Source organism: Megalobrama amblycephala, linkage group LG15 (genome assembly GCF_018812025.1).
Source record: "Megalobrama amblycephala isolate DHTTF-2021 linkage group LG15, ASM1881202v1, whole genome shotgun sequence".
NCBI lineage: Eukaryota > Metazoa > Chordata > Actinopteri > Cypriniformes > Xenocyprididae > Megalobrama > Megalobrama amblycephala.
The window spans coordinates 32,128,464-32,144,328 of NC_063058.1; the positions used below are offsets into that span (position 1 = coordinate 32,128,464).

The 15,865-nt window shown below is 40.4% G+C and overlaps 1 protein-coding gene across 8 annotated transcripts in view; it reads right to left on the minus strand.

Annotated features, from left to right (window-relative positions):
- The window catches only part of LOC125247667 (NACHT, LRR and PYD domains-containing protein 12-like), a 78,774-nt gene that overhangs the window by 60,622 nt on the left and 2,287 nt on the right, over positions 1 to 15,865 (minus strand). For 5 of the 8 annotated variants that reach the window (XR_007180138.1, XM_048159102.1, XM_048159099.1 and 2 more), the window contains exons 2-5: positions 9,859 to 10,077; positions 4,286 to 4,330; positions 1,220 to 3,029; positions 727 to 903 (exon numbers count right to left, since the gene is read on the minus strand). Coding sequence is in view for 7 of the 8 variants with exons in the window: in XM_048159102.1 (XP_048015059.1) it covers positions 727 to 903; positions 1,220 to 3,029; positions 4,286 to 4,330; positions 9,859 to 10,077 (2,251 nt within the window). In the remaining variant the exon portion in view is untranslated. Of the gene's footprint in view, positions 1 to 726; positions 904 to 1,219; positions 3,030 to 4,285; positions 4,331 to 9,858; positions 10,128 to 15,865 lie in introns of those variants that run through there. The other 3 variants (XM_048159100.1, XM_048159101.1, XM_048159106.1) reach the window with 2 other exon arrangements.

The following is a 15,865-nucleotide window of genomic DNA, read 5'->3' on the forward strand; positions in this document are numbered from 1 at the left end:
CAAATTTATTAAAAATTAAAAATTGAGGAAAATTATAAATTATAAAAATTATTCATTTTGGAATAAGGCTGTAACATAACAAAATGTGGAAAAAGTGAAGCACTGTGAATACTTTCTGGATGCACTGTACACACACACACACACACACACACACACACACACACACACACACACACACACACAGGTTTATTTATATATTTGATTTGCACAATTTGTATGATATATGATATAATACTGTCATACTATCTAATAACAAAAATATTTTTTATTTGCTTATCTTAGAAGTTTACAGCAAGATGTGACATCTCTCATGCATGGATATATTGGGGAGAAAACATCCTTATTGCAATACATGCTTTACTGACTTCATCATCATCGTCATCTTGCTTACAGTGATATTGAAAGACCAAATTTAGTATACACCTTATTAAACAAATATACTTTGTACATGCAAATAGATGAACCCAGAATATAAACGGAACTTGCAAAGTTTCATGTAAATTGTTTCCCCTTAGGAAACCATTATAAAGAAATCAATTAACATGCAATTGAGAGCATTGTATTCAAATTTCTGGGTTCAACTGCTTTCCTGTATATATTAAGCATCATCAATATGGTGTATACTGAATTTGATACATCACTGTCTTTGTGCATTAAGGCACATTAATCTTTTAGTGACTGAAATACTGAGGTAAGTGTTGTACAAGGACTGAATGAATCTCAAACCTCAGTTTCTTCAGCTGACAGTTTGGGCTCTTCAGTCCATCAGAGAGCAGCTTCACTCCTCCGGTACCTATCAGGCCATTTTCACTCATGTCCAGCTCTATCAGGGGTGAGTTTGGTATCTGCAGGGCCAAAGCCACAGTTTCACAGTCGGTGTGATCGAGATAACAGAGGGAGAGTCTGTAAAACAGGATATTTGTCCATGTCATTTATTGTGAGTTCATCTTGCAGGAACAATGTTTGTTGTAACAGTAAAAGATTATGTCCTGTTCTCTGTGAACATTCAAGCTTTCTAAAAACATTTAATGTCATGTGACAGTCAAGTGAAAATAACTTTCAAATGTATGTAAAATAAGTGTTTAGTAAATCCATTTTAGTAAATACAGATTTTACTCTACAAAATCAGTAAAACATGATACTCCACACTGCATCTTATTATAAAATTAATTTTCAGAGTTAAAAACATTGATTAAACAGTTGTCAGCAAGTTCCTTACTCTGCTTTTCTGCAGCATCTCACAGCTGGCAGGAGATTCCTGTAGCCTCCCATTCCGTACCTCCCCAGCTCGAGCTCATCCAGCACTTCCTCTGACATCAGCAGTACGTAAGCCATCAATGAGAGCATGGAAGATGAGAGGTATCTTTCTGGAGATCTGAAGTATGTTTGTATTTCTGTATATAATGAATTATCATTGAGCTCCAGTAAGCAGTAGAACAGGTTGACTGAAGTTTCAGGTGAGATGTCCTCCTGGTTTTGTAATTGTTCTTTAATGTGTTTGGTTATTTCTGTGATGCTGTCTTTGCTGTCTTCAGTGTGTGCGAACAAGCCTCTGAGCAGTTTCTGATTGGATTCCAGTGAAATGCCCATCAGAAACCGTAAAAATAGGTCTAAATGTCCTTTCTGACTTTGCATTGCTTTCCTAACAGCCTTCTCTAGTAAATCATGTAAAGCAATATTTTTATCTAGCTTGTCGATATGGTCAGGTCTGTCCAATCTTTTTGTTTCTTCAGTGAAAAACTGCAGCTCGTCCATGTTCTTGTTCAGGTAGCAGAGGAACAAATACACTGCAGCGAGGAACTCTTGAACACTCAGATGGACGAAGCAGAAGACCTTCATCTCATGAAGTCCAGCTTCTTGCTGAAAGATCTCAGTGAGCATTCCTGTGGATTCAAAGTCTTCACTCACATCAATACCACATGCTCTCAGATCTTCCTCATAGAACACAATCTTTTCTTTCTTCAGCTGTTCAAACGCTAGCTTAGCTAACTTCAAAATCATTGTTTTATTGGAATCTAAGAGCTTGGTACAATCTCTTTCTGTTTTTCTCTCATGCTTCTGGCTCTTCATGTTCATCTGTATCAGCAGGAAGTGGATGTACATTTCAGTGAGTGTCGTGTTGATGTTCTCTGCATTGTTCTCAATGGGAATGTCCTTAAGAACAGTGGCTGTGATCCAACAGAACACAGGAATGTAACACATGATGTAAAGACTACGAGATTTCTTAATGTGTGAGATCATTCTGGAGGCCTGAGTCTCTTCTGTGATTCTCTTTCGGAAATACTCCTCCTTCTGCTGGTCAGTGAATCCTCGCACCTCTGTGAACAACCCTACATACTCAGGAGGGATCTGATTGGCTGCTGCAGGTCGTGATGTCACCCAGACGTGAGCTGATGGAAGCAGAGTCCCATTGACCAGACTTGTGAACAGTTCATCTACAGATGATCGCTCCTCAACACTCGTCACCATTCCACTGTCAAAATCCAAAGGCAGTCGACTCTCATCCAGTCCATCAAAGATAAACGCAAGATTACGTTTATATATCTCACATATCTTTGTTGTTTCCAGTTTCTTCAGTTCTGGATTAAATTTTTGTAGAAACTCATGCAGACTGATCTTTCCATCTTTAAGGCAGTTAATCCTTCGGAATGGAAGCAGGAAAACACAGTCTATATCCTGATTGGCTTCTCCTTCTGCCCAGTCCAGAATGAACTTGTGCACTGAGACCGTTTTTCCAATGCCAGCGATGCCTTTGGTCAGAACAATCTTTTTCTTCTTTTTGTTCAGTCTAAACACATTATTGCATTTAATTGGCCTGTCCTGTGATTTACGGGGTTTAATGTCTTTATCAATCTGTATAATCTCATGTTCTTGTTTGACTTCTTTAAGATCCCCCTCCGTAATGAAGAGTTCAGTGAAAACATCCTTGAGATGTGCTTCATTTTCCTTTTTGCACTCAAAAATGTGTTCTACTTTCTCCTTCATGTTCATTTTGTGAATTTTCATGAATTCCTGCAGCCAGAAATCATCTGTTATGAAAATATAAGTAAACAGGAAAAGGTGTGAACAAAACAACACTAGAAAACTAAACTCAAAGGTTTGTGAGGAGAATTACAGCGGATGGAGATCATGAATCGGTGCTCTACTGCTATTCCTGCAGTTCCAGATGTGCAATGTTGAATTTTCTGTCGAATCTGAATCACTGAATTTGTAAAGCAAAATAATGGACAGAAATTTGCCTGTTGAATATTTAAGGTTGCATTTTTAAACAGACTAACTATTTTGGATATTTTGAGTTTTATGAAAAATTTTCAAATGATTGTGAAATTATAAACAGGGTTCCTAGGGTTCTTCTCTAAGTCTTTAAAAGGCGTACAGTTTATTGCCATGACTTATTTATTTTTTTTTTTATATGAGCTCTTAATCATACATTATGACTATGGAAGCTTGTTTCCGTCACAGAATAAAAAATGTAAAAAAGGAAATTGCAACTTTGCAACTTTTTATCTTGCTATTCAGACTTTATCTCGCAATTGCAAATTTACATTATTGTGATTCGATAATCGCAATTGCAAGATATAAAGTCGGAATTGTGTGATATAAACTCGCAATTGTATGTTATAAAGTCATGAAGACTGATTTTTTTATAGGCTTTATAGACAGACAGATTGAGAGTGACTCTTGAAGGACCAGCACCACATTCCTCTTGTTTGAATAATTTATCTTCCATAATTTTTGATTAAACCTAACGATCACTTAGCTTGAATCACGTCAAACTGTGCAAATTATTATTATTGTTATACTTTGTTCTCAAATTGTTAATGTTAACAACATCGGCATTGTGTGACTATGTTTATTTAGTGTGTATTTGCATTACCAGTAGATTTCAATTTCTGTACAGTCTAATCTCTAAAGTTAATTTGTCACACATTCCGCCATCAAAATAATAAGTTTAATTATTGCAGCTGCTGTGAGAAAAGGCTATAAATGATCCACCACCTGCAGAATCCTCAAAAAATTGCCTGTTGAATATTATAGGTTGTATTTTTAAACAGACTGAATATTTTGAAGTGAAGTCTGAAAGGCAAATATGGATTATTGATTTTTTAAACGATGTGTGAAATGTTTTGAATCAAAATATTTACAGCTTAAATATTCAACCATGTAGAGTTTCAGACACTAAAAATGAAAGCCCTGAAAATACAATGCATTAAAATACAAGTGCTGTTAAAGCAATGGATTTATTTTTAAATTAGTGATATTCAGCATGTTTTTGTTTATTCACCTTGTTTTCTTCTGCGTTTCTCAGCTGGCTCTGATGATTTTTGCACTGAGAAGAGAGAGAAAAGAGCGAGATTTTGTTTATCAAAGTATCCTGTAAAAGGTCTACACCGTGTTTCAACACTTCATTAAGCAGAACAACTATTAAACTATTAAAAAATCAGCATATTAGAATGATTTCTGAAGGATCATGTGACACTGAAAATTCAGTTGTGAAAGTTTTCCTGTGATGGCAACATAGGAAAAATCATTTTAAAAAAGATATTCAAAAAGAAAAGTTATTTTAAAGGGGCTCTATGTAAGAATGACAGCTAGAGGTTGAAATGGGTACTGCAGTTCAAATTCAAAATATTGTTTGCCCCGCCCCCTCCTCCTCAGGATCAATGCACCTGCGGGTTGCCAGTTTGAAGACACGCAACAGGAGCGACATTGGAAGGTGAGGAGACTTACACACTGTAAGATAATTAGTTGATTTATTGATTTATGATGAGTTGATATTGCGTTTTAATATGCTCCCGTTCATAGAGATTTTAGATGGATGCTGAGGCTTTTTAGGTCGGGTAGAATCTGCGATCTCTGACCCAGTTTGTTCACTGGCTTCCATGGCTGCAATTCGCTGCTTGCGTTTTCTGCCAACTGGCAACTAGGGTGACCACCATCAAACAAACCAAATGTGGGATGATTACTAAGTTTGTGTGGGACAATGTGGGACATGTTACCAACAATAAAACACAACCTGAAGCTGTTATATAATGTCTATCTAACTTAATAAAAACATTTGTATTATGTCTTTCAGCTGATAAAAATACTTTGTTCTTTAGTCACTTCCACAAAACACCATTACATCACAATGTAACATAACATGTCTTTAATTTACATGTCATTTAAATTAAACATCACTGACCCTAAAGACAGCAGGCATCATGCAGATAACTAGTTTTGAATTAGGTGACCAGATTTCTGAAATGGAAACTGGGGACATTTCCTATTTGAGTGGTCAAAATATCACCAAAATCTCATTTGTTATTATCTATTTAAAAAACAGGGACAATACATTTTTGAATGTTTTTGTTTTTAATTGTTGTGGGTTCCTTATAGGCTATTATTACATTAATATTTATGATTTAGCTTTATTATTAGGATTTTTGCTCTGGTTTTACAATTCACCCAAAAAAAAAAAAAAAAAAACTTTTACATGATAACATTAGTGTGACTTTACAAAAGCGCATTACATTACAAAAATAAAACATAAATAGGCCTTAAGAAGATAAATATTTAAGAGCATTTAACAAATAATTTTTTAACATTATTGAATTTAATATTTTAATGTTCACAAGCTGTTTTGTATACAGAAATTACAACTGTTTTAACTTTTAACTATTATTTTGCATTTTAGACTCATTTTAAGCACAAAGTAGCATACGTGAATTATTTTATTTTATTTTTAATTTCTGAGAGTGTACCTTCACCACAACGTGTGTATTACCGTGACTGCGGAACTTTTGTGGACGTTTTAAATTGTGCAAAACAATCTCGCACCCTGCTGAGGCCATGTTATAAAACATACAAACAGTATGAATAGTTAGTATGTGTCACGATCACGTCTGTTCCTGTCACATCCCGGACTACATTTCCCATGATCCTCCATTGCTCTTCACCTGCACTCACTTCACAATCACTCCACACTAATCACCACACCCAGCTGCCACACATTACCTGGACTATAAAGGACTCACACACACACCACCTCACCGCGAAGTCTTGATTCACCCTGTGACAATTCTGAGCGTTATTTCCCTGTCTGCCTGTCTGTTACCGTTCCTGTCTGTTCCTGTGTATTGACCCGTTGCTGCCTGTCCTGACCCTTGCCTGTTATACTGTTCTGTGAGTGATATCCGCCTGTCCTGACCTCTGCCTGTACCTGGATTACGATTCTGCCTGTCCCTTGCTGTTCTCGTCTGCTCCTGTTTGACCCTGCCTGTACGACCACTCTCACTTGTAAATAAATGCTGCACTTGGATCTCCCGCCTGAGTCTCCATTCGTTACAGAAGACTTCGCCACACCAAGATCCAGCAGCTACCGTGAGTGTTTCTGTCACCTCTAATATGAACCCATCGGCTCAGCTAATAGGTCTCCGTCAGGGAGACAGATCCATTGAGGAATATGTCATGGACTTTATTGAACTGGCACCGTTAACTTGTTTTAATGAGGAGTGCCTCATGATATTTTTTCGCGGTGGACTATCTGATCCGCTCAGTTCCTTCATGCCATTTCATCAGCCCGACGGGACATTGGAATGTTATATTGAACAGGCTTTACTACTGAGCGGATCTCCCTTTACTGTGGGTGTCGCAGAAGAACGCGACACCATGCTTGATCACGTAATGGACGCCGCATCAAAGAACATTCACAAAATGGCGGCTACCATTACAACAACACCAGTCTATGTCCCAGCTGATCTCCATGAGTCACGTCACGTCTCCGCTGATCGCCCAGAGTCACGTCACGTCTCCGCTGATCGCCCAGAGTCACGTCACGTCTCCGCTGATCGCCCAGAGTCACGTCACGTCTCCGCTGATCGCCCAGAGTCACGTCACGTCTCTGGATCTATCCAAGGGCGCAGAGGACTACGTTCCAGTGTGGCTGATCCTCCGCTGACTTCAGCACGAGTGGCTGGCATTCCCAAGCCTCTGCCGGCCGCTTCGCTCCCAAGCCCGGTGGCCGCTTCGCACCCAAGCCAGCCGGTCGCTACGCTCTCAAGTTCGTCTATTGCAACGCTCTCAAGTTCGTCTATTGCAACGCTCTCAAGTTCGTCTATTGCAACGCTCTCAAGTTCGTCTATTGCAACGCTCTCAAGTTCGCCTATTGCAACGCTCTCAAGTTCGCCGGTTGCAACGCACTCAAGCTCGCCAGTCGCCATGGACTCAAGCGCCCTGGACGCGATGGACAAGATGGCTGCTTTGCCAGTGCCTACGGGCAAGATGGCCGCCCCTTCGGTGCTCACGGAGGTAGGGGGCGTTCCAGCCATGGAGTCCACCCCAGAACCCGCTTCAGCCAGTGAGTCTGCTCCAGAAACCGCTCCAGTCGGTGAACCATCGCCTCATCCTCGGAAGAGGAGGAGGAGGAGGAAGAAGGCTCCTTCTGTTCTTTCCCCTCTTACGTCCAAGCGTCTTGTCCTGCCGGCGCCACCCGAGCTCCTCGGTCTGCCAGCACCACCCAAGCTTCTTGCCCTGCCGGCGCCACCTGTGCTTCTTGCCCTGCCGGCGCCACCTGTGCTTCTTGCCCTGCCGGCGCCACCTGTGATTCTTGCCCTGCCGGCGCCACCTGTGCTTCTTGCCCTGCCGGCGCCATCCACGCTTCTTGCCCTGCCGGCGCCATCCACGCTTCTTGCCCTGCCGGCGCCATCCACGCTTCTAGCCCTGCCGGCGCCATCCACGCTTCTAGCCCTGCCGGCGCCACTCAAACTCCTTGCGCTGCCAGCGCCACTCAGGAGTCTTGCCCTGACGGCTTCACCCACACGCCTGGCCCTGCCGCCGCCACCCGAACTCCTTGCCCACGAACCTGCGACGGGCCCCGCTGAAATCCCCAAGAACTTTTTGGGGGGGGGCAGTATACCTAGGGGTGGGGAGTTTGTGGTGGGAACCCTGCACGGCCGCGGTCATCAGCGGTCCCTGAACTGCCCAGACCACCTGACCCGCCGTGGTCGCCAGAGACTCTTGACCTGCCGTGGCCGCCCTTGCCACCTGACCTGCCGTGGCCGCCTGAGCCACCTGACCTGCCGTGGCCGCCCTTGCCACCTGACCTGCCGTGGCCGCCTGAGCCACCTGACCTGCCGTGGCCGCCCTTGCCACCTGAACTGCCGTGGCCGCCTGAGCCACCTGACCCGCCGTGGTCATTCACGGACTCTGTCTCGCCGTGGCTGCCCAAGCCACCTGACCTGCCGTGGCTGCCTGAGCCACCTGACCTGCTGTGGCTGCCCAAGCCACCTGACCCGCCTGACCTCCCGTGGTTGCTCAAGTCACCTGACCTGCCGAGGTTACCCAAGCCACCTGATCCCCCATGGCCTTCTGACACTCCGGACTCACCATGGCTGCCCGGGGCACCTGACCCGCCATGGCTGCCCGTAACACCTGACCCGCCATGGCAGCCCGGGAACCTGCATTGGAGACTCCGTTCCTGTCCACCACTAGAGCTCCAATGCACCCACCCCCCTCCCTATTGGTGTCATCTACGCCGCGAGGACGCGCCTTCCGGGAGGGGGGCGTTATGTCACGATCACGTCTGTTCCTGTCACATCCCGGACTACATTTCCCATGATCCTCCATTGCTCTTCACCTGCACTCACTTCACAATCACTCCACACTAATCACCACACCCAGCTGCCACACATTACCTGGACTATAAAGGACTCACACACACCACCTCACCGCGAAGTCTTGATTCACCCTGTGACAATTCTGAGCGTTATTTCCCTGTCTGCCTGTCTGTTACCGTTCCTGTCTGTTCCTGTGTATTGACCCGTTGCTGCCTGTCCTGACCCTTGCCTGTTATACTGTTCTGTGAGTGATATCCGCCTGTCCTGACCTCTGCCTGTACCTGGATTACGATTCTGCCTGTCCCTTGCTGTTCTCGTCTGCTCCTGTTTGACCCTGCCTGTACGACCACTCTCATTTGAATAAAAGCTGCAAATGGATCTTACCATGAGTCCCGCTACGTTACAGAATGTTACTACCTTGAAAGTGATAACGATGTTTATTTTGATATTTGAAGATAATGGCGTTTATTTGATCAGGTCCAGATCCAGATTACGTGCCTCATGAAGTAGCGGCGCGCGCGCGACCAAGTGTAGCTGCACAGCCCCCTCTGTTGGAGAACATGAACACTACACAATTTCTCCAGCAGGCTGCTCTATGCTCGTCGGTCTTTTTGCAATGCGGGTTGTTTTGAACAAGCTGTAAAACGGCTGTTACTTCTGTTGAAGCGCTGTTAAATATAGGTGAAAAACTACGCAGCAAAAAGAATAAATTTAATGCTTTCTTAAAGGCAAAAGAACGCATGCACGTTTTCTTAATATTATAATTAAAAACCAACAGACTGATGAAAATGCGGGACATTTTCTCAATATGCGACGTGCGGGACAAGGAGTCAAAATGCTGTGCGGTACAACGCAAAGCGGGACGGGTGGTCACCCTACTGGCAACCTGGGGTGGAGAAATACAATTGGGTAAATTAGCAATGTGCGGTCTTGCACAGACGGAAACAAAAACAGATATTCTGACACGGAACGCAAATTTTAAAGTAAAATAACTGGCTGTAGCAATGGTTTTCAGAGAAACAAGTTTGTGAATTGAACATGTTTAATAAGTATCTGCAAACATATTATGGTATTTTTATGGTTTTGTACAGTCAAAAACTTACATAGAGCCCCTTTAAATTATCATATTCCACAATATTTTAACTATTTTAGATCAAATAAATGCAGCATTTGTAAACATGAGAATCTTCTTTCAAAAAATCTGAATATTCATTTCTTTGAATCTATTCTTCCTCTTGTTCACTATTCTTCCCTTTATTACCTTCAGTGTAGTTGTTCTGTAACTCTTCAGCCAGCTGGTTCTGGTTCATCTTCCTCAGGATGTTCAGTGTGATCTTCACAGCTTCTTCTGCTTCAAAACGCTCCATCATTATATCCACTATCTCAGTGACACCAGCCTTCTCCAGTTTACCAGCTCCAATGAGTCCATCTTCTTTTAAGTAACTCTTAAATCTCTTCAGATCGTCTCGTTTCAGGTCATCTAGAGTATCATGAAGCAGCTTTTTTACAGATGCCATCGTCATTCATGGACTGTTAGAAAAAGAGAAAAAGTACTAATAGTTGCACCTTTATAGCAGAGATCTGTGCAAATAAATGTGCATAAAGAAATGACACTCTGATCTGGGGGTATTTCAGAAAGCAGGCTATGTGACATACCTGGGGATGTTTAAAGGTCCCGTTTTTCGTGGTTTTTTGAAGCTTTGATTGTGTTTATAGTGTGCAATATAACATGTGTTCATGTTTTGCGTGTAAAAAAACACAGTATTTTTCACATAATTTACTTATCTGTATACCGCTGTTTCCACTGTCATAAAAACGGGCTGATGACTTCCTTGTTCTATGAAGTCCCTCCTTCAGAAATACGCAACGAGTTCTGATTGTGCCAGCGGTTCCTGTGTTGTGATTCGACAGCTCTGAGCGCACCGTGCCCGGAAAGGTCACGCCTCTTACCATAACGTGGAGATGCACGCGCTCAGTGTTATTGTAAACATGTCTTTAATTTTACCCTATCAATTTGAGCCGGAATCAGACCCGGTGATTGCGGGATGAAAATAACAGCGTTTCGACGACATGGCGACAAACACACTCTACAAACGCAACTCTTGTGTATTCCTGTGGGCGGAGGTTAGTCAAAAAACAGTCTACATAGAGGGATGTAGTCCAAACTGGCCGTTCGATGTAGGCGACTAAAATATCTTGCTTGGCATTGAACTTTGAGCTTTAAAATTTTACAGATTTTATTTATACTCTAACAACAACATTACACACTAACTAAAGTTTGAAACATGGGATCACGAAGAATGGGACCTTTGGTCGCTTCATAACATTAGGGTTGAACCACTGTTATCACATGACTGTTTTAACTATGCCTTTACTACCTTTCTGGGCCATAAAAAGTAGTAATAACATTGCAGTCTATGGAGGGTCAGAAAGTGCTCAGATTTCATCAAAAAGATCTGAATTTGTGTTCTGAAGATGAACGAAGGTCTTATGAGTTTGAAACATGAGAGTGAGTAATTAATGTCAGAATTTTCATTTCTGGGTGAAACTAACCCTTTAAGATACAGGGCATATAAAAATTCAGTGTTGTCATATTTCATATACCTCAACTGAATTGAGGTAATTTGTTTTTGTTCTTATTTTATTACTGACTGTTTACTTGCCTTTTTTGTAAATTCAATTCAGTTTGAAATAAAGCTTTCTTGTGCTGTGTGTGAGCTATTGCAACAAAGTCACTCTATTGTAAAGACACAAATACACAGAGTGAGCAAATATTTAAAGGTGCCCAAGAATGCTTTTTCACAAGATGTAATATAAGTCTAAGGTGTTTCCTGAATGTGTCTGTGAAGTTTCAGCTCAAAATACCCCATATAGATTTTTTTAAATAAATTTTTTTAACTGCCTATTTTGGGGCATTATTAACTACACACTGATTTTTGCAGCGCGCCGCCCCTTTAAATCGCGTGCTCCCTGCCACACGAGCTGTCAACTATATTACAGCGCATTTACAAAGTTCACACAGCTAATATAACCCTCAAATGGATCTTTACAAGATGTTCGTCATGCATGCTGTATGCATGCTTCGAATTATGTGAGTAAAGTATATATTTGGATGTTAACGTTTGATTCTGCATGAGTTTGATAGTGCTCCGTGGCTAACGGCTAATGGTACACTGTTGGAGAGATTTATAAAGAATGAAGTTGTGTTTATGAATTATACAGACTGCAAGTGTTTAAAAATGAATGAATGAAATAGCGACGGCTCTTGTCTCCGTGAATACAGTAAGAAACGATGGTAACTTTAACCACATTTAACAGTATATTAGCAACATGCTAACGAAACATTTAGAAAGACAATTTACAAATATCACTAAAAATATCATGTTATCATGGATCATGTCAGTTATTATTGCTCCATCTGCCATTTTTCGCTATTGTTCTTGCTTGCTTACCTAGTCTGATGATTCAGCTGTGCACAGATCCAGACGTTAAAGGTGCCCTAGAATCAGAATTTGAATTTTCCTCGGCATAGTTGAATAACAAGAGTTCAGTACATGGAAAAGACATACATTGAGTTTCAAACCTCATTGTTTCCTCTTTCTTATGTAAATCTCATTTGTTTAAAAGACTTCCGGAAAACACTCGGATCTCAACATAACACTGACTGTTACATAACAGTCGGGATCATTAATATGTATGACCCCAATATTTGCATAATGCCAGCCCATTCGACGCATTAGACAAGGAAAGGCAGTATTAACGGCTGGATCTGTGCACAGACAAGGTAAGCAAGCAAGAACAACAGCGAAAAATGGCAGATGGAGCAATAATAACTGACATGATCCATGATATCATGATATTTTTAGTGATATTTGTAAATTGTCTTCCTAAATGTTTCGTTAGCATGTTGCTAATATACTGTTAAATGAGGTTAAAGTTACCATGGTTTCTTACTGTATTCACGGAGACGAGAGTCGTTGCTATTTTCATTTTTAAACACGTGCAGTCTGTATAATGCATAAACACAACTTCATTCTTTATAAATCTCTCCAACAGTGTGTAATGTTAGCTTTAGCCACAGAGCATAGCCTCAAACTCATGCAGAATCAAACGTAACCATCTAAATAAATACTTTACTCACATAAATCGAAGCATGCATGCAGCATGCATGACGAACATCTTGTAAAGATCCATTAGAGGGTTATATTAGCTGTGTGAACTGTGTTTATGCGATGTATATATAGTCGAGAGCTCGTGTGGCAGAAGAAGCGCATCTCTTAAAGGGGCCGTGCTGAAAAAATCAGTGCATAGTTAATGATGCCCCTAAATAGGCAGTTAAAAAAATTAATAAAAAAAAATCTATGGGGTATTTTGAGCTGAAACTTCACAGACACATTCAGGGGACACCTAGGACTTATATTACATCTTGTAAAAAATCAATCTAGGGCACCTTTAATACTGGCTGCCCTTGTCTAATGGCTTGAACATGGGCTGGCATATGCAAATATTGGGGGCGTACACCCCAACTGTTACGTAACAGTCGGTGTTATGTTGAGATTCACGTGTTTTTCGGGGGTCGTTTAAACAAATGAGATTTATATAAGGAGGAGGAAACAATGGAGTTTGAGACTCACTGTATGTCATTTCCATGTACTGAACTCTTGTTATTTAACTATGCCATGAAATTCAATTTTTGAATCTAGGGCACCTTTAAGTGAGATTATTGTAATGGTAATTGATCAATGTTATTGATTTTTAAAATGATACTGAATATTGATAATTTGTATTGTATTGAAGTTAGAAATTCCAGTATTGTGACCATTAATTCATGCACTTCATGAATAAGGTTAAAGTGCTTTGTTGAAAGTAGCTATTTTCTACTGATTAATTGAATATTGTTTGGCAATTCATTAAATAACGCTGGCTAAAAAGTAACTAGTAATTTTAGTACTTTGAGTAGTTTTTGAGAAGAGTAATTTGTACTTTTACTGGAGTATTTTTTGACACCAGTACTTTTACTTGTAATTGAGTATTACTGTATTTCAGCAATGTAACAGTACTTGTAATTGAGTACAAATTTTCAGTACTCTTTCCACCACTGCTAAGTAGGTTTTGAAAATCACCAATAAACAAAAGGAGGAAGAAGAATGGTGCACTTTTTCTTAGCGTCTGTTTCCATGATGAATCATCAATTCGTCGCTCTGTTGAATGTGTTAATCGGGAATATTCTCTGGGTTGGCTGAACTTACTTTTGGAACAGCACACCTCGAGTATGCAGGGTTTGGGTTAATCAACCGAGAGTTCTGGGTATATGTCACAATAAGTTAACCTCGCTTTCTGGAATACACCCCTGGATCAACTATTAAGAAACATTTTAACGTCTAAATCTAACTTTGTTTTTCAGTTTCAGGATTTTTTAAAATCGAGAATTCGAATTTAATTGACGAATCATTACAACCCTATTCTGCATTTTTACATATTTAATAAAACAATGTTTTAAAGAGCTATTTCAGATATTAGGACTCATGAAATGTCCTCATATTTCATATTTACGTCGTAATACCAGTGTAATACCCATGACATTATACAAATTTGTGACCTGATAAATCACAAAAACAAGCACGCCACATACACACCCTCTCTCTCTCTCTCTGTCTTTCTCTCTCTCACACACAGTACACACTCTTGCACGCACACACACACTTGTATATGTGGTTTACAGGGACTGTTATGAGTCAAAGTTATGTATTGATTCATTTCATTCAGTTGTCCTGTGTGTATCTTGTGTATCTCCTCTCTCTCTGTGCATGTGCATGTTTGTGTTACAGATGGGCAGTAACTTAGATCCAGATATAAGGACCGCCCCAAACACACCACTTCCGCCATCATTGTGCCATCGTGTCTTATATCGTACCTCTTCACCATTACTTCGTATTGTTTTGTTTAGTCGAGTGTCATGGCAGAGAGATTGTTTGTGTTTGTGAGTGTGTTTGTGATTTTTGGATCGTTGATTATTCTTGTTTACTTGACCCTCGCCTGTTTGATTCTGGATTCTGATTTTTGCTTTGTTTGCTACAGACTTTTGTAAATTAGTACCTGTAAATATTCTTGTACATACACTTTTGCCAAATCAAGGGATGTAGGGGGTTTGACGCCATTTTATTTTGTATATTTGCCTTTTCACATCGTTTTTGATTAGGGAGGTAGGTAAGTTTAACTTGTATTTTGTTTTCTTTATTTTCAAATTAGGAATTGTAGAGGTTAAAAAAAAGATTCTTCTGTATGTTATTTTGGCCTTGTCTGACCCTGACACCCTTATTAAGAAATAAAACATTTCTTTTCGCCATCTCTCTAGTAGTGAGACTCTTTTCTTGTTTTTCCTGTGACGGCTCACCCCTAGACACTCGTAACAAGGACTCTCCATAGACTTAATGGTTTTTATACTGTACAAACTGTATATTCTCTCCCCTACACTACTCCTACCTCTAAACCTACCCATCACAGGAATTTAAATTTTTCTTTAAATTACAAAAAAACACAGTTTAGTATGATTTTTAAGCCATTTGATTTGTGAGGACACAGGAAGTGACTCATAAACCATGTTTACATTGTAATATCCATGTCATCATACACATTTGTGTCCTCATAAACCATAGGCTATACAAGAACAAACACACATGATTTTATCTTATTACCTTAATTACTAAAATGAAAAGATTCTCATGATCAAAATGAATCTGTATAATTAAATAAAGGTTGTGATGTTGAATCAGTCTATGCATTCATGAGTAGAGAACAGTAATGATGAGTTTAGTTGAGAAACAGCTTTTGAACTGCTTCAGTGTCAGAGACCTAAAGCCATATTTAATGTTTAACAAATGAAAAGGGGTCTGTGAGAGAGACTGCAGAAATACAGTGTGACAATTGATCAGCTCAAAAAACAAATGTCTTTTATAAAACAGTTATAAAGGGGCTCTATGTAATAATGACACCCAGTGTTCAAAATAGGTACTGCAGTCCAAATTCAAAATATTGTTTGGCCCTCCCCCTCGTTCAAATATGCAGGTTGCCAGCTTTTACAGCATATGGTTGCCAGCAACAATAGGGAGTGCAATTGACAATGAAAGCTGAGGAGACTTAAACACTGTGAGCTGATGAGTTGATTTATCTGTTTTGATATGCTGTTGTCCATAGAGATATTTAGATGGATTCAGAGGCTTTTTAGTACAGATGCACCGATTGCAATTTTCTTGGCCGATTCCGATTCC